The 18,994-nt window shown below is 40.7% G+C and overlaps 1 protein-coding gene across 1 annotated transcript; it reads left to right on the forward strand.

Annotated features, from left to right (window-relative positions):
- The first annotated feature begins 13 nt into the window (after positions 1-13).
- Positions 14-14,092, forward strand: LOC138637923 (serine/threonine-protein kinase SBK1-like). The gene is made up of 5 exons (XM_069726843.1): positions 14-110; positions 4,016-4,218; positions 7,082-7,754; positions 8,760-8,864; positions 14,049-14,092. The coding sequence occupies exons 1-5, from the start codon at positions 14-16 to the stop codon at positions 14,090-14,092; spliced, it is 1,122 nt and encodes a 373-aa protein (XP_069582944.1).
- The last annotated feature ends 4,902 nt before the right edge of the window (positions 14,093-18,994 follow it).

Genomic DNA, 18,994 nt, shown 5'->3' on the forward strand with positions numbered 1-18,994 from the left:
ATCATAATCTACGATGGTCACCCACACCAAAGAGGAGGACTACCAGTATTTGAAGACACTGGGTAGCGGAACCTATGGCAAAGTGGTCATGGCTACCGAGAAGAAGACAGGTAAGGCCTAACATTACAAGGGTGAATTAGTCATATGGGATTTTTAATATCTGAAACTATTTAACATGAAAACCATAAGTCTTCCCTGAGCCATGTAGTCTAAAGGTCGGTTATTAGTTGTGATTCGCGCTCTTAGATGTGTCAGACGTCACCAATTCATGTCCTCACATCACCAGATCATTTTCATAAGGTTTACCACATGTTAAAAAGGTTTGCCTATGTTAAACAAAAAAAAAAAAAATCATGACAAAAGAGAGTTAAAAAAATAATTCTATGCAGTAGCACCGTAACACCTGAGACTCTTCAAACCCCTTAAGAATGGTGGCTTTAGGACAAAGCTATTTTTTTTGTTCATGGTAATTTCAGGAGCCATATTATTTTTGGGCAATATAGCTCTATGAAAGCTGGGTTATTTCTGGATGAGTTGTATCGGTCTTGGCTGCATTTCAGGGTTCATATAACTACCAAAGTTTGTTTTGTGAAAAAGGAAATAAATTAAACCTAGCAGGTGCACAAGCCTCCAGAGCAAAGCATCCAATACTTAAAAACTGTGTAAACTGCTATGGGGTAGATTTAGTATTACGTTGTGTATTTCTTGGTTAACTTGTTTCTTTTGTACATTTCATCTTCCACTTTATTTTTGCGAGTAGCAAGACAAACTATATATAGGACAATTCTGAATCCACCTGTAGCATCTTTCCTTGGGTGGATTGTGGGGGAATCAATTTATAGGACAAAAGCTTAGTTTCTACTTTTGCCATTGAAAATACAATAATTTTATTTTGCTTCATCGCGTACAGTGCATGGGTTTAAGAGTTTTATAGTATGGATCATGTAATCAGTGATATAAAATGTTAAAAAATGGATCTTGTGTAAATTGCATAAATTCTCACATTTTACTACTTTAGCACAACAAAAAAGAAAGCCACTTATCACGTTCACACCGCAGCCTTTTGTTTCAGAGACCCTTCGCATCTTTTTTTTCTATGATCTGGGGCTGGTTGAGGGCTTGAGGGACGAGTTGATGCTTATAGTGATTCCATTTTGGTGTGGATACGATCTTTTGATCGTCTGTTAAAGCATATTAATGCAATGTTGTGGTGACCAAAAAAAAAAAAAAAAAAAACCTCTGGCGCTTTGACTTTTCTTTTGCTACGCCGTTTATTTACTGGATTAATTTTTTAGTATATAGGTCGGGTGATTTTGAATGCAACAATACAAATTGTGTTTTTTTTTGTATTGGTTTTATTTTGAATGGGGCGAGTGTGGGGGTGATTTGAATTTTTATTTTAAAAAAATTCTTACTTTTCACTTGCTTTAACCTCTTAACCCCTGGAGATATTTTCATTTTTGCGTGTTTTTTTAATGCTCCCTTCATTCAAGAGCCATAACTTTTTTGTTTTTTGGTCAACATGGCCATGTGAGGGCTTGTTTTTTGTGCGACGAGTTGCACTTTTTTCAGTACAATATGTTAAAACCAACGGTGTCATTCAAAACAGGAAAAAAAATTCCAAGTGTGGTGAAATTGGTAAAAAAAAAAAAAAAAAAAAAAAAAAAAGCATTTTTAAGTTCACAAAATGCCCTAACTGACCTGCTGTTATGTTTCTCCAGGTCATTACGAGTTCATAAAAAAAAAAAACTAGACATTTTGTGTAAACGAACTAGTGATGACCTGGAGAATTATAATGGCAGGTCTTTTAGCATTAAGTGAACATGGTAAAAAACAAACAAAAAAAAAACAGAAAAACTAAACTCTGGGATTGCACTTTTTTTTGCAATTCTACTGTACTTGAATTTTTTTGCATTTCCTTCAGCACACAATATGTTCATTGGTTTTAACATATTGTGTACTGAAGGAAATAAAAAAAAATCAAGTACAGTAGATTTGCAAAACAGTGCAATCCCAGAGTTTGTTTTTTGTGTTTTTTTTTACCATGTTCACTAAATGCTAAAACAGACCTGCCATTATAATTCTCCAGGTCATCACTAGTTCGTTGACACCAAACATGTCTAGTTTTTTTTTATGAACTCGTAATGACCTGGAGAATCATAACGACAGGTCAGTTAGGGCATTTTGTGAACATAATTAAAAAAAAAATTGTATTTTTATTTTACCAATTTCACCGCACTTGGAATTTTTTTTCTGTTTTGAATGACACCGTTGGTTTTAACATATTGTGTACTGGAAAAAGTGCAACTCGTCACACAAAAACAAGCCCTCACATGGCCATGTTGACCAAAAAATAAAAGTAATGGCTCTTGGAATAAGTTGAGTAAAAAAAACGAAAATGCAAATAAAGAATACACCCCTGGGGATTAAGAGGTTAAAGCAATTGAAAGTAAAAAAAAAAATAAAATAAATGTTCAAATCACCTGCCACATTCAAATGAAAACAATGAAAAAAAAAAAATGCACATTTGTCATGGCCACATTCAGAATCTCCCGGTCTATCAATATATAAATATTAATCCAATCGGTAAACGGCGTAGAGTTCGTATTTTAATCACCACAACATTGCATTAATATGCAATAATGGGCGATCAAATGATCGAATCTGCACCAAAATTGTATCATTAAAATCATCAGCTTGGCACCCAGCCTGGAATCCCTTAAAATAGAGACACTACGGGTATCGGAAAATGGCACAACATGTTTATTTATTTATTTATTTTTTAAATGTGGAGGTTTGTTTTCACCACTTCGATACCAAACATGTTTATTTGCTTAACAAAAAAACCTACATTGTGCCGTTTTCTGATACCCGTTGTGTCTCCATTTTTCGTGTTTGCGGGCCGGGTGAGGGCTTATTTTTTCAGCGCCAAAACAACTGACATGGTGCAAGTTAAGTTGTGGGCACAGTGCGAGACACGAGACAGGGAGAGACACGACGTGTGCAGTACATGTACAGTCAATGTCATCAAGGGGTTAAAAGTGGTTGTCCGGTCTAGAATGGTAAGTCTACAGTCACAGACTGCGACATATGAAACCTTCCAGTCAGTCTCGGACTATGGTGCCAAGGGCCCACCAGTAATATTGACTATGAGGGGACCCACTTTTCACCTGTATACAAATATTACTTTACCCTCGTCCACAAATTTACCTCCATCTCTATATAATAAACTGGGCAGTGTGGTTAATGAATGATGAGATGCTGTTTTTTTTCTATCCAGAGTGAATCAAGTGAATTATGGCACATACTGCCCATACAGTGGGATTGGGGGCCCAGATCTGCACAGGGGCCCGCCGTGGGATTCCCCTGCTCTCCTATGGGCCAGTCCGAGCCAGCTTCCAGTACACACACACTATAGGCTGCGAGGATTTGCCAGTGTCTCGACAGTCAAATATGCAGATTCCTGGCCAGAACCAGTCCAGTAGATGTGGTGTCGCACAAGGCCATGCCCACTACATTGATTCTGCCATGGAGTATGATTACCACATACTTGGCAGCCATTCCTGGTGGGGACAGTCCATTTCTTGCAGCGCACAGTCTACAGTCACACGGCAACTGTAGACTTATTATTGACTACATAATCCCTTTTAGAAAAATATTTTTGTTCTGGCTCTCAGAACCGGATCCATATAGTCCATAGAGCGGTAAGAGGACTTCATTTAATTTTTGCATTATTTTTGGCAGCATTTGTGGTGTGGAATAAAATGGTTACACTTTTCTAGATTGCATATTTGATTATCTATAATAGCAACCCATCAGTAAGTGATCATACTGCAGGGATACCAATGAGCCAAAAGGGAAAGAAATAAGTTGCAATCTCAAATCCGATCCATTCATCATGGAGCAATAAATTACCTGATCTCTTGAGGGGTTAAAGACTAAACTTTAGAGTAATATTCATTTTCCACAAAGAATTTGATTTGATATATTAATTAATTTTGCTCTTTTAATTAAGGAAACAATGTGGCCCTTAAGCTAATGAAGAAGACACACACAAAGTATGAATATTTCCTTCATGAGCTGTGTGTGTCCATCCAGCTATCAAGTCATGAAGGAATCATCTCCACCCACCCCATCTTTGTGGACTCTGATAACTTCTACGTCCTGACCCAGGATTTGGCCCCTGCAGGAACACTTCACTCACTGATAGAACCCGGTGTAAGTATTTCAGAATAACTAAATGTTTAATATTGGTGATGAGCGAATATACTCTCTACTCGAGACTTCTCGAGCACGCTCGGGGGTCCTCAGAGTATTTTTTAGTGCTCGGAGATTTAGTTTTTCTTGCAGCAGCTGAATGATTTACATCTCTTAGCCAGCTTGATTACATGTGGGGATTCCGTAGCAACCAGGCAACCCCCACATGTACTTATGCTGGCTAACAGCTGTAAATCATTCAGCTGCGGCAAGAAAAACAAAATCTCCGAGCACTAAAAAAAAATACTCGGAGGACCCCCGAGCATGCTCGAGAAGACTCGAGCAATGAGAATATTCACTCATCACTATTTAATATTTAACTATTGTATTTTTCAGACTATAAAAATGCAAATAGGTGTTAGGAGGAGGAAATGAGTCAGAATTTACCATATTTTGCTTCAATGTTTTCTCATATCCCCTAACCTTGTATATTTATCTCCCCAATCCATGGTCCCCTCATCCCAATCCTGGTAGGAATGCCCCCCCATCAGAAAAACATTAAGAAAAAAAAAACACACTTATTGTCCCTGCGCTTCATAGCAGTACGATACCAGCAGCTAATTTATGCTTTTAAGCAGCTCATGGCATGTGCTGCCAAGGAGCAGAGCACAGCTGCCAGAATATTCACTACTCCCCTCACCAGGACTATAGGCGTGTGGAGCAGTGAATATTAATCTTCTTTAATAGCAGGCAAAGTCACCTCAGCTGATGGGTGATCACATGTGCCCGCTACCAAAGGGAATATTCACTGGTCAACAGTCTCATGGGCAAGCAGAGCAGTGAATATTCATTCTCTATCATAGCGGGCACACATGGTCCTCCAGCAGCTGCAGGAAGCCAGTGGATGCGGAGTGTAAAGAATTTAATATTCACTGCTCTCCACTCCCATCTTTGTGGAAAGCAGTAAATATTCATTTCTGTTTAGCAGCGGGTACAGGAGTTAGTGCAGCAGCCAGCTCCTGCCTCCTGTGACTCGCCGATCCCTCATTCAGCCTAAGACATCGCTCCCCATTTTCCTCAACATATTTTGGAGTAAAAAAAAAGGTGCCTCTTCTAGCCCGAAAAAATACAGTAGATACAACTCTGGATTTTTTTTTTACCACAATTACATTTTTTTTAAACTGATGTATACTAGTAAAGTGTTTACCAACCTGTGGCTCACTTGTCTCTGCAAAAACTCCTTACTTGCCCCCTTTTGGCACAATAGTTTTAATGGTTTTATGTAGACTAGAAAGTCAGATTAGAAATTGGTATCCTAGATTTAAGTACCCATTAAGGTTTTTCTTTATATCACATGTTTGTTGAGCTCTCCATGCTTGTGTTGCGACAAGGACAGCCCTGACCTGCAGATGCGGCACTGCCGGCATGCTCCATGTATCCGGGTTCCCTCTGCAGCTTATTGGGTAAGCGCTATAGCTTGCTGAATTAGCAGGGACCATAACAAATTCGCTTTAAGGTACCTTCACACATAACGATATCGTTAACGATATCGTTGCTTTTGGTGATGTTGCAACGATATCGTTAAGGAAATCGCTATGTGTGACAGCGACCAACGATAAGGCCCCTGCTGTGCCATCGTTGGTCGCTGAACAAAGTCCAGAACTTTATTTCGTCGCTGGATCTCCCGTGGACATCGCTGGATCGGCGTGTGTGACACCGAACCAGCGATGTCTTCACTGGTAACCAGGGTAAACATTGGGTAACTAAGCGCAGGGCCGCGCTTAGTAACCCGATGTTTACCCTGGTTACCATCCTAAAAGTAAAAAAAACAAACAGTACATACTTACCTACCGCTGTCTGTCCCCGGCGCTGTGCTCTGCACTCCTCCTGTACTGGCTGTGAGCGTCGGTCAGCCGGAAAGCAGAGCGGTGACGTCACTGCTCTGCTTTCCGGCCGCTGTGCTCACAGTCAGTACAGGAGGAGAGCAGAGTACAGCGCCGGGGACAGACAGCGGTAGGTAAGTATGTACTGTTTGTTTTTTTTACTTTTAGGATGGTAACCAGGGTAAACATCGGGTTACTAAGCGCGGCCCTGCGCTTAGTTACCCGATGTTTACCCTGGTTACCGGCATCGTTGGTCGCTGGAGAGCGGTCTGTGTGACAGCTCTCCAGCGACCAAACAGCGACGCTGCAGCGATCCGGATCGTTGTCGGTATCGCTGCAGCATCGCTTAATGTGAAGGGGCCTTAACTCTACTAATGATCACCAACTATATTGGAAAGATCTGTAGTCACAAGATGGAAAAGGTGAGGGACCAGTGGTGCCAGAAACTATATTACAGGGCCAATAATTAAATACAATAAAGGAAGTAAAGAAGTTTCTGGTACATCGAACAGGTAAAAATCAAAAGGTTTATTTGAACATGGCTAAAACAAAACCAACATAACCTGGCGCATTAAATGGCACGGCAGTTCACCCTTTGACAGAGACGCGTCAGGTTGTTTTTATTTTAGCCATAGTTAAGTAGGTTGAATAAAGACCTAGGTCCATCAACTGCCACCTTTCTCCACCAATTGTACATTTCGTCATGCCATGTTCAAATAAAATTTGATTTTACCTGGTCTGTGTGCCAGAAACATTTCCTTCCTCCATTTGCTGTGTGCTCCAGCAGGATCGGCACCCACCAGCTCTATGCCAGTTATCGAATGCTTGTGTTGAGACTACCTGTTCCTCTTCACTGCCCCTATAAGCATTTTACTACACACAGTGAACATTATTTATGGTGGCAAAATTAAAAGATAACATGGGAGATAAAACATTCATGATCTTAAATTACCACTTATTTTAAGTGAACAGATATTGAATGGTTTCCTTTACTTTTCCAGGTTGGAATTCCAGAAGCGATGGTGAAGCGTTGTGCGCTACAGTTGACCAAAGCATTGGAATACATGCACGATCAAGCACTGGTGCATAGAGACATTAAACCAGACAATGTGCTACTCATGGACAAAGACTGCTTCCATGTCAAGCTAAGTGATTTCGGTTTGACAAGAGCCATTGGTACCCTCGTACCATCAATGTCACCCTTGATTCCCTTCATGTCCCCAGAGCTTTGTCAGTTGCGGCGCCATGAAACTCTAGACCTACGCCCCACCATTGACACCTGGGCCTTTGGCGTACTGCTTTTTGTCTCTTTTACTGGATGTTATCCATGGGAAAGAGCAATAGAAGATGATCCTCTCTTCAAAGACTTTATCCACTGGCAACGGTTTCAAAGCTACATTTCACCTTCAGGACGCTGGACCAAATTTTCTGCCAGTGCTCAACAATTATTTCACGCCCTGTTCACTGAAGACCCCACCACCAGGAGTCCAGTAAACGTAGTCCTCAACTACCTTCACTTTCCATGGGGAGAAGACTACGTGCCTGAACATTCTCAAGAGATTGTTGTGGACAATGATGAAATCAATCATTTTGAGACTGAATTAATAGTCATTGAAGAAGAAGATCACTACATTGTGGTGGAGAACCGAGGGGACATCGAGTGCATCATCATAGGTGATGCATCAGTGGAAGCAATTTTTACGTCCAGTGATGCACTGCTGATTTGGTCAGAAAACGCCAACCTTGACTTGGGATCTGAAGTGGAGATCGTTTAGCTCTTGCAAGGTAATAATGTGGTGAGTAGTGATGAGCGAGCGTGCTCCGATAATGTGTTAACAGAGTGCAGTTGTGTGCTGACATAGTATCCTCGGCGTCCTCTAATACTAACCTGCTTGTGTTGTGGCTGTCAAATAGCCGCAGACCTACAGATACGGTGACTCGAAGATAGTATTATAGAACACCAAGTGTAGAGCTCACAATCTTGCAGGTTGCTTACCATCAATTTGTGTTGTCTTCTGAATTGAAAGATTACAGCTTGTCCAAAGTGCAAATATCAGGGTATTTTACCAAGGGTATATATGCACTTTGCCTGGTTTTAAAATCCCATGGAGGAGATATGAGCAGATTTTAGTATCTTACAGCCCAGCACAGAAACTGAATTGTAGGGAGGAGTCTTTAGATGAACATGAACCAAGTAATGTGAATGGCCTCTGCCCTTCATTAACCCTCCATCAGGGGCAACTGAACTGACAGGCGCAGCTCACTTAGTTTCATTTCTATATTTTCAGTGGTTTGTCTGGGAAACACCATACTTTTCTGGTTACTAAACATTTTTTTTTTATTATGTGTATTCTCATTTATTAAATTCCTATTAAGGTAACAGATCTCTTTTAGAGAACTGAAATTTAAAAAAAAGCAAAATATAGCCAATTTTCTAGCCTGTGCCGGACAGGCGAAATGCCCCTAAACTCATTAAAACATATTGCCCCTGACAGAGGGTTAAATTAGCAGTTTTATAAGGAGAAATGTTTGTAACTATGAAAGTCTGCAGATCTCAAACTGAACCAAAAGTTTGACAGATAAGCAAGCGCTGTTTAGTTTCTAGAATAAGAATCCAACATATCAGGGGTTGTGTTTTTTGGTGAGATTGGTAAAACTATGCCTCAATTACATTTACAGACTCACCGGGGGACAATGGAGGCCAGGAGATCGAGGACATTATCCAAGTCATGAGAAGATGGGCCAAGGGACGTCTGATCAAGTTTTACTTCATCAAATCAAGAGGTAGGTGAGCCCAGTCAGATAAAGCTTTTATGACAGAGGCATTTGCTTAAATATCTATGGCTTTCTTATCCTGCATAAAATGAATATAAAGGAGTTATGTTATTTTAACCCTCCGTCACATACAACTGATCTGACAGGCGCTTCTCTTTTACTTTCATTTCTCCTTCCTCACCAGATTGTGAGGAAACCCCCTCCCTCCAGGTAGTCTCCTGTCTCTTGAAGGTCTGTGAAACCTGATATCACAGTTGGATTTCAGAGCTTCAGGGGAGAGGATATAGCTGCACAGATCTCTCAGGCTCATTGTATGTGAATACGTCACATTCAGTAAGGTTGGTATTTTATGTTTTTATTCATCACAATAGTTTATTTAGCTTGTTTTATGAATGTATAGCACAAAATGTGAGGATATTTCATAGAAATAAGGGAGATTTTATAAAAGAAAGTGTGCTGCTCAGGCATATACAGTAGTTCCCTAACATATTCCTTCTCTTGCTTCAGATTATCTGCTGAAATGGAGAGGAAAATGTACAATTTATCCAAACAACTTGATGTTGAGGAAGTAACAAACATGCTGTTAGATGATAGAGACCTCACACTGAATGAGGATTTAGGAGAGGAAAGTGAGATTGATTCTCATGATGAGGTGGAAGAATGTGTCCTGGATTCTGAAACAGAGCAAGATGGTGACAGTGGTGAGGATGAAGAAGTTGGATCATATTATATTGGAAAAGATAAAAATACTAAATGGAACAAGAAGCCATTCCAGAAAAAACGTAGGGAACCTTTAAACATTATTACTCACCTTCCTGAAGTAATAGGAACTGCACGTAATGCAAAAACTGCAGTTGAATGCTGGAACAGTATATTTACAGATGACATTCTGGACTCTATTGTCACATATACCAACCAATATATAGACATTATAAAGGACAAGTACATCTGCAACAGAACCATCAAGCCCACAGATGAAATAGAACTGCGTGCTTTTTTTGGATTACTGTACCTTGCAGGAGCTTATAGGGCAAATAGACAAAGTTTGGAGGAACTTTGGGGTAAAGATGGGGATGGAGTTGAAAAATTTAGCCTTGTTATGTCCATAAACAGATTCAAGATTCTAATTCGTTGCCTTCGGTTTGACGACAGAACTACCCGAACCGAACGCAAAACACATGACCGACTTGCTCCAATTCGTGATATATTTCAAAGATTTGTTGTAAACTGTAAACAAAGTTATTACCCTGGAGAGAATCTCACTATTGACGAAATGCTCCCTGGTTTTTGTGGTAGATGTGCCTTTCGTCAATATATTCCATCAAAGCCAAACAAATATGGAATAAAAATGTATGCCCTTGTTGATGCCAGTAAGACCTACACTTACAACCTGGAAGTTTATGCAGGAAAACAACCAGAAGGTCCTTACTGTGTGAGCAACAAACCCATTGATGTTGTAAAAAGACTGGCTGAACCCTTATTTGGATCGGGTCGCAATATTACAGCTGACAATTGGTTTACAAGTTGTGATCTGATTGATTATCTGAAATTTCAGAAGCTGTCATATGTGGGAACTGTAAGAAAAAACAAAAGGGAATTGCCGCCACAGTTTGTAAGTGTGAAAGAGAGACAACAGTACAGCAGTATGTTTGCATTCCATAATGGAAAGGCTTTAGTTTCCTATGTACCACATGCCAAAAAAATCGTACTTCTTCTATCAACACTTCATGATGATGCTGCCATCGATCCTGGGACTGGGGCAGAAAAAAAACCGGAGATAATTACATTTTACAATGCCACCAAAGGGGTTGTGGATACAGCAGATCAGATGTGCTCCACTTTCAACGTCAGCAGAAATATCAAACGCTGGCCAATGGTCATATTTTTTGCTATGTTGAATTTGGGTGGTATAAATTCACAAGTAATTTATCTTGAAAACAAGCTTGAACCACTCCGTAGACAATTGTATCTGAAAAAATTGGCCCATGAACTAGTACTTGGAGAGCTACGCAGGAGAAGCGTGAAAACAATCGTTATCCCCTCTCACCTTCAAGTTCAGCTCAAAAGGTTCCGCCCAGAAGATGATGGTGAAAAGTCACCATCTGCACCACCTCACAAAAGAAGGAGATGCCCCACCTGCCAAACGGAAAGCGGAACCAGAAGGCTTTCAAATTATGAATGTCTCAAATGTCATAAAGCAATTTGCCTGACACATGCAAAAATGGTGTGTAATTCTTGCTATTTGCTCTGCAAGTGTGACTTTTCTGGGGAAACCTCAGCATCTACTTCTGATTGAATATGTTTTTAATAGTACTTAAGGTACCTTAAAATTAAGTTTGTGTTCAAAAATTTTCTTTGTACATTTTTTTGAGAGAGTCGAACTGGGGACTATTTGGCGGGAGTTTTGAAAAGTTTGTATTTCATAGTTATTAGTTTTATGTTAAGTAAATGTTTTTTTTTGCAACTGATTATGTGTAGTCTCTTTTATTACATCCCTATGAAGGTCACTGATCACTTTTAGAGCACTGAAATTGCAAACATTAGATATTATAGGTATTTTTCCAGCAGGCGCCTGACAGGCACATTGTATGTGAACTCGTTAGTCCGAATATTGTATGTGACGGAGGGTTAAAAGGAATCTTGTAGCAAAGTTAAACCACCATCTTGCTGCCATCTCATCTGAGAACACCGTTATTGCCTCACTACATCCTACTAGAAGGAAAACAGACTTATCCATTACTTAGGTAGTATTTTATTCATAGCAGCCAGGGCTGTGGAGTTTGACCTTTTATATACAGACTCCACCAAAATAAAGTCTGACTGCTAAAATATGTAATAAGTTGGGTACAGTAGTTCAATGCAGAATGTGCCGAATATCTGCATATGGATTTGGGAAAGTTCTGCAATGTCCAATAAATGTCTATTCCTGATCTAATGATCTCTGTTCTTAGTGGAGATGAACTTGCACGGCTCTTGATAGGAGGAGCTTTATTAGGCCGGGATCACACACAGCGAGATACGGCCGAGTCTCGCAGGTTAAAAACAAGCTCTGGCACCGGCATTTCGGAACAGAGCATGCAGCGGCATAGCAATACATGGAGCTGCACGCTCCGCTCCGGAGTGCCGGTGCCAGAGCTCGTTTTTAACCTGCGAGACTTGGCCGTATCTCGCTGTAGTGTGACTCCGGCCTTAGTGAGCAATGATGATGAGTGCAGGTCTGCTGGCATTGCTCTCAAGAACTGCTTAAACTAGTTAGATCCTCTTTCATAAATGACCTGACATCTCATCTGATGGATCTCAGAAATTCATGGAAGAAAAATTTACTAACATTTATGCACACTGTCCTCCCACACTACATAATGTATTGAATATTCACAATTATTTTGCTGTAATGTTGGATTTTAATAACCATGTTCCATCTAAATAGCTTGATTCCTGTATCAATGGTATGTAAAAGCCAAATGTTATTTTTCTACAGTAAACCTTCCTTATACATGAGCCACGTATGATGGAGTCAGAGGTTTTTTCTTACCGATTATTTGATTGCAACTTCCTGCTCTTATCTCAGTAATGGGAAAGTGACGGTTGCGATCAGGGCTGTGGAGTTGGTAAGAAACCTCCGGCTCCCTCATACATGGCGATAAGTGGGGGAAAGAACAGTTTAATAAATGTTGTTCAGAACATTTTTGTTAGTCTATGAATTCCTGAGAAATTGTATCACCTCCATCAGATCCTCCTTCATAGATGACCTGAAATCTGATCTATTGTAAAGCTGCAGTACTTGCCTAAAGGTACCGTCACACTCAGCAACTTTGCAAAGAGAACGACAACAATCCGTGACGTTGCAGCGTCCTGGATAGCGATCTCGTTATGTTTGACATGCAGCAGCGATCTGGATCCCGCTGTGCCATCGCTGGTCGGAGCTAGAAGTCCAGAACTTTATTTTGTCGTCAGGTCGGCGTGTATCGTCATGTTTGACATCAAAAGCAACGACGCCAGCAACGAGCATAGGGCCCCTAGATGTGTGTCGGATCGGTACACTCCAGCTGTTTGACATGGAGCCAACAACCAGCGAGAACGATAAGGGAGTCGCCGTTACATCACTGGATCGCTCCTGCATCGTCTGGAGCTGCTGTGTTTGACGATTCTACAGCGACCTAAACAGCAACGCTGCAGGTATCTAGTTTAGGTCGGCTCGTTGTCTATATCGCTGCAGCGTCGCTGAGTGTGACGGTACCTTTAATCCTGTTCTCATTAGCAGTTCTTGAGACCAGTGCAGGGTTGCAGGCATTCCTTATCCGAGCAAGTACAGATTCATCTCAATTATAAGCACAGATCCATGGATCTTAAGAAAAGATGTTCAGCACATCCTACATTGAAATACTGAAACCAATTTAATGTTTTAAGTCAGACAATTTTATACCGACTCCACCAAAATGGACTCCGAATTGTATCCATAGCAACCAGGGCTGTGGAGTGACGTTAATGGGAGAGTGTCTTCACTCTAAACCCCGAATAGAGAATTTTGACTATCAATTCTGGTAATCTGTGTAGAGAAAGAAGCAGATTTTTCTGGCAAGATAGAGTAGCTTTATTTTTTATATTATAAAGCAAAAGCCCACATGAAGATGGTTACACTTTACAGACGATTGTGTAGGATCAGGCTCATTTTCTGCCTTGTGTTTCCATTTGCATTAATTACTATTTTTCATTTGAATCCGGTTAAAACATCACCCTAAAATCAATGCATGACAAATCTTTATTTTTTCTGATCCATGAGTATCCATCTTCCTGTGAAGCTACAAAGCCATCATTACACCCCTCATCCATATTTAGGCCAATGACCATTAAGCTCTGACCTAGAATGTGGCTCTTGTATGTTCATTTTATTTCCTCAAATCCTGGTGTAAGCATTTCAGAATTTTTAAAAAGTTTGGAATATGTTGCTATATAATTTGTAAGAGAGAAGTCTGGTCAGGATTGGGGTTATTTACGTAGAGATTTTCTTCTAGCATAGAGGTTATGAACCTCCTTGCATGCCATTTTCATGTGCCAGGATTACTGGTTTGGTGAGGACAATATACCTGTAGTTTGTGGAGCTGATCTAGGATACTGATCCCCCGAATACTAAGTCTAGAGTGAATATTCATCTTGGTTATAAAATGTATCTAACATTTTCTTCTACTTTTCCAGGTGGCAATTCCAGAAGTGGAATTTTACGTGATCCAGATGGCTGATACAGCCAATGCCTGACACATGCTGCCCGTGGATGTATGATCCCAGCCATACATACGCTATTCAGAGTTTTAAAGCTGCCTTGGACCAGGCTGCATTTGCAACTCGGAAAGGCAGGTCCCTGATGGCTTCTTCCTACACACTGCTAGTGACTGCCTATGTATGCATAAAAGGAAAGACCTGTCAATCCAGGTGACTGGAAGCCATCAAGGACCTGCCTGTCTGACTACGCTAAAAGCCTCGGGAACAAGCTGGGCTGTAAAGTAGGACTAGTGTGAATGGTGGGTTCCCAGCATTTACTGCCAACTCCTTGGTAGACAGCTCGGCCTGGTCAACGGTGGCTTTTAAAGCAGGTCTGAAAAAAATGCTGCAGCGTTTTAAAAAGACCAACACCTGTCAGATGATATTCATGGGCAGCACGTATCAGAAACTGGATGCATCAGCTGTCAAGTTCTTTTTTCTACAATTTCCAACTCTGTTAACGCATCTGCAGGAATTAAGTACAGTCATTGATAGACCATTATTTTTAATCTTTAAAGACTCCATAATAACAGGGTCTGTACCACAGGACTGGCGTATAGCAAATGTGGTGCCAATATTCAAAAAGGGGACAAAAACTGAACTCGGTAATTATAGGCCAGTAATCTTAACCTCTACTGTGGGTAAAATCCTGGAGGGCATTCTAAGGGATGATATACTGGAGTATCTGAAGAGGAATAACCTCATGACCCAGTATCAGCACGGGTTTACTAGGGACCATTCATGTCAGACTAATCTGATCAGCTTCTATAAAGAGGTAAGTTCCGGACAGGACCAAGGGAACCCAGTGGATGTAGTGTATATGGACTTTTCAAAAGCTTTTCATACGGTGCCACACAAAAGGTTGATACATAAAATGAGAATAATGGGGATAGGGGAAAATATGTGTAAGTGGGTTAAGAGCTGGCTCAGGGATAGGAAACAAAGGGTGGTTATTAATGGAACACACTCGGACTGGGTCGCGGTTAGCAGTGGGGTACCACAGGGATCAGTATTGGGCCCTCTTCTTTTTAACATATTTATTAATGACCTTGTAGGGGGCATTCAGAGAAGAATTTCAATATTTGCAGATGACACTAAACTCTGCAGGGTAATCAATACAGGGGAGGACAATTTTATATTACAGGATGATTTATGTAAACTAGAAGCTTGGGCTGATAAATGGCAAATGAGCTTTAATGGGGATAAATGTAAGGTCATGCACTGGGGTAGAAGTAATAAAATTTATAACTAGGTGCTTAATTCTAAAACTCTGGGCAAAACAGTCAATGAAAATGACCTGGGTGTATGGGTGGATGACAAACTCATATTCAGTGGCCAGTGGCAGGCAGCTGCTACAAAGGCAAATAAAATAATGGGATGCTTTAAAGAGGCATAGATGCTCATGAGGAGAACATAATTTTACCTCTATACAAGTCACTTGTTCGACCACACTTAGAATACTGTGCACAGTTCTGGTCTCCGGTGTATAAGAAAGACATAGCTGAACTGGAGCGGGTGCAGAGAAGAGCGACCAAGGTTATTAGAGGACTGGGGGGTCTGCAATACCAAGATCGGTTATTACACTTGGGGCTATTTAGTTTGGGAAAAACAAAGACTAAGGGGTGATCTTATTTTATTGTAGAAATACACGAGGGGACAGTACAAAGACCTTTCTGATGATCTTTTTAATCATAGACCTGAGACAGGGATAAGGGGGCATCCTCTGCGTTTGGAGGAAAAACGGTTTAAGCATAATAACAGACGCGGATTCTTTACTGTAAGAGCAGTGAGACTATGGAACTCTCTGCCGTATGATGTTGTAATGAGTGATTCATTACTTAAATTTAAGAGGGGACTGGATACCTTTCTTGAAAAGTATAATGTTGCAGGGTATATATACTAGATTCCTTGATAGGGCGTTGATCAAGGGAACTAGTCTGATTGCCGTATGTGGAGTCAGGAAGGAATTTTTTTCCCCAAAGTGGAGTTTACCATTTGCCACATGGGTTTTTTTTTGCCTTCCTCTGGATCAACATGTTAGGGCATGTTAGGTTAGGCTATGGGTTGAACTAGATGGACTTAGTTATAGTTATTAAGGAAGGAAGACTACGTTACTGTCTGTGCAGATTTCCAGATGACACAAACCTTAGGTTTGGAGAGTGAAGAACATTTTCATATCACCTCGTCATCAGATTTAGAGCTGACAGAAAGGATTGTGAGATTTTACATTGACCTCAAATTTGAAAATGTAATTTCTGGTTTTAAGTGCGTTTATAGTGAGGAGGTAAATCTGCTCTTCACTTATTTTGTAAATCCCCACGGATGTGAGACGTGGGGGGCAGGTTTGGGAACCTTCGGACTGCACAGGAAGACTTCCCCCTGCCTAGTCCAGCTTGCTTGGTACATGTCAGTAATCACCATGTAACCAGTAAATTGGAAAGGACAGAGGAAGCCATCATCCTTCAACATCAGTTCCAGTGGATTTGATCATTTTACTTGGGCAGAACTAAGGACTAGATGATCCCATGTCAGCCCAGTACCATGAAATCACAATAAAATGCTTCTTATATACAGTAACATTTGTCATGTTATTTATTGGCAGAAGTTAAAAGGTTAACTCATATATTTATTTATATTCAAATACATACACAACACGAAAAGACGTCCTGTCAATATATCCATCCATCTCAGACGTGTCATCAGGTAATGACAGCACTCAAATAAGGAGGTAAAATGCAGGAGAGGTTTAATCACAAGTGACGCAATGTTTCAGCTTTCTAATATTTCTCATCTCGGGCATGTGGGAGACGACACGTTGCACATCACACGGGTGACTAGACCACCGCTGTAGACAATGTGCAACAGGACACAAAACTAGTACCCAACTGATCAGTTGGAAAAACCCCCCAAAACATGTGAAATATTAAGGTACAGGGTCTATTAATGTGGTGGATAGAACCAATAATCCAGTGGACGTACCCAACACTTGGATAGGATCATTGATAGATCCCTACACCTCAATATTTTCCCATTTTAGTGAATAGCAAATTAAATGAGTAAAGGATCCCCAACCTTTCTACCTTGGGTCTACTGTGCATCTTATGACCATCCCTCAGGGCTGAATACAAGTCTTGGTGAATCCGTGAAATACTGCTGTTCTCAGATCCCCTATGTAAAGTATCATGTGTGTCTCCACAGTAACACTGCAGGTTCCTCTTTGTAAGATACAATTGGGGCATTAAGCATTTATAAAGTGATAATGCCCCGATAAAGTAGTAATACGAGTGTCCCTTTACAATCTAATATCCCTCCCCCACCCTGAGTGCCCCCATAACAAAAAATTACCTTAAAACTAATGTTTCCAAGTACATGAAAAGCTCCTTTTTCTTGTTGGACAACATTTTCATTGGTGCTATATTGGGGAGGAAACAAGCTTTTGTTTTTCAGGATTAGTGAATTTTGGAAGCTTAAATCAAGACCATATTCTCGCTTTGCTCATTCCAGATACGGGTTTTTACGTTTGGCTGTCACACACTAATAGACGCTTCGTATTGCAATAACTAGTTTTTGCATCACCATAATTTGCAAGCTATAATTTTTTTTTATAATTTGGCCGACAGTCATGTTATGGCTCGACTATTATAGAAAAGAGTTTTGCATTGCTATATTCTGAGCTATAACTTATTCTGCTGATGGAGCTATATGGTGGCTTGTTTTTTGCGGGACAAGGTGACATTTCAGCGGTATCATTTTTATTTGCATCAGTCTTTCATTGCCGGTATGATAAAGCATTGTTTTTTGCCTGTTTTCTCTTTTTTTTTTTATATGGTGTTCATTTTAGGTGAAAAATAGTGGGACATTTTTATAGAGAGGGTTGTTACGAACGCAGAGATACCAAGTGTGTACTTGTTTATTCACATTAATGTATTTATTGGAAAAAAAATAAATTCCCTTTATTCAGGGATTTTTAAAAAAACTTTTTTTTACATTGTCCCAGTCCAGGATATCACTATATAATGTCAGATCACTGATCTGATAGGCAGGGAAATTAGCATGTCGGTGCCTGCTCCCAAAAGTCATCCCAAAGGACCCCGCAGCCATCCTGGAGCCAGGGATCTCCATGGAGACCATCAGGCCAACGCATTCGCATCGCGTTGACCTGAGGGAGGTGCACAGGGAGCCCCCTCCTTGTGCGATGCTTCTCTATGCCGCTGTCACTAACAGCTGTATCAGAGGGGTTAAATGCCTGCACCGAACATGGGCACTGCTGCAGGTTGTCAGCTGTCACATACAGCTGATACTCACATGCGATCGCCCACCGATGGCATAGCGGGTTGTCCATTTCATTTACAGACCCATTGATTTGAACTGGAGTGTGATCCTTGTCCCTGTTCCAAAATGGACTGAATGTCTTTCTTTTTGATCACTGACTCAAATACGTCCATTCATCAAAATTAAATACATTACGGCCAGACGCTCCTGATTCAATAGGAGGCGCAAGCAATGTCTGACAAGCAGTGTAGGACTGGGGTGACAAGGGCCCACCAATAACATTGACTATGGGGGGGCATATTTTTCACCTGTATGCAAATATTACACTACCATCATTCACAAAATTTACCTATATCTATATAATAATAAACTGGGCAGTTTGGTTATTGAATGAGGAGATACAGCTTTTTTCTCTACAGAGTGAATCAAGTGAATTATGCCAAATACTGCCCATACAGTGGGGTTGGGGGCCCAGATCTACACATGGGCCCACTGGGGGATTCCCCCGATACCCTGTGGGCCCGTCAGCCTGTTTGAAGGCTGGTATCACATCTGCAGATTGAGGTTTAGTGGAGGGCTGCGTACATCATTTGTGAAGCTCCGCCCACCAT

The sequence above is a fragment of the Ranitomeya imitator genome, chromosome 5, assembly GCF_032444005.1.
Source record: "Ranitomeya imitator isolate aRanImi1 chromosome 5, aRanImi1.pri, whole genome shotgun sequence".
NCBI classification, from domain to species: domain Eukaryota; kingdom Metazoa; phylum Chordata; class Amphibia; order Anura; family Dendrobatidae; genus Ranitomeya; species Ranitomeya imitator.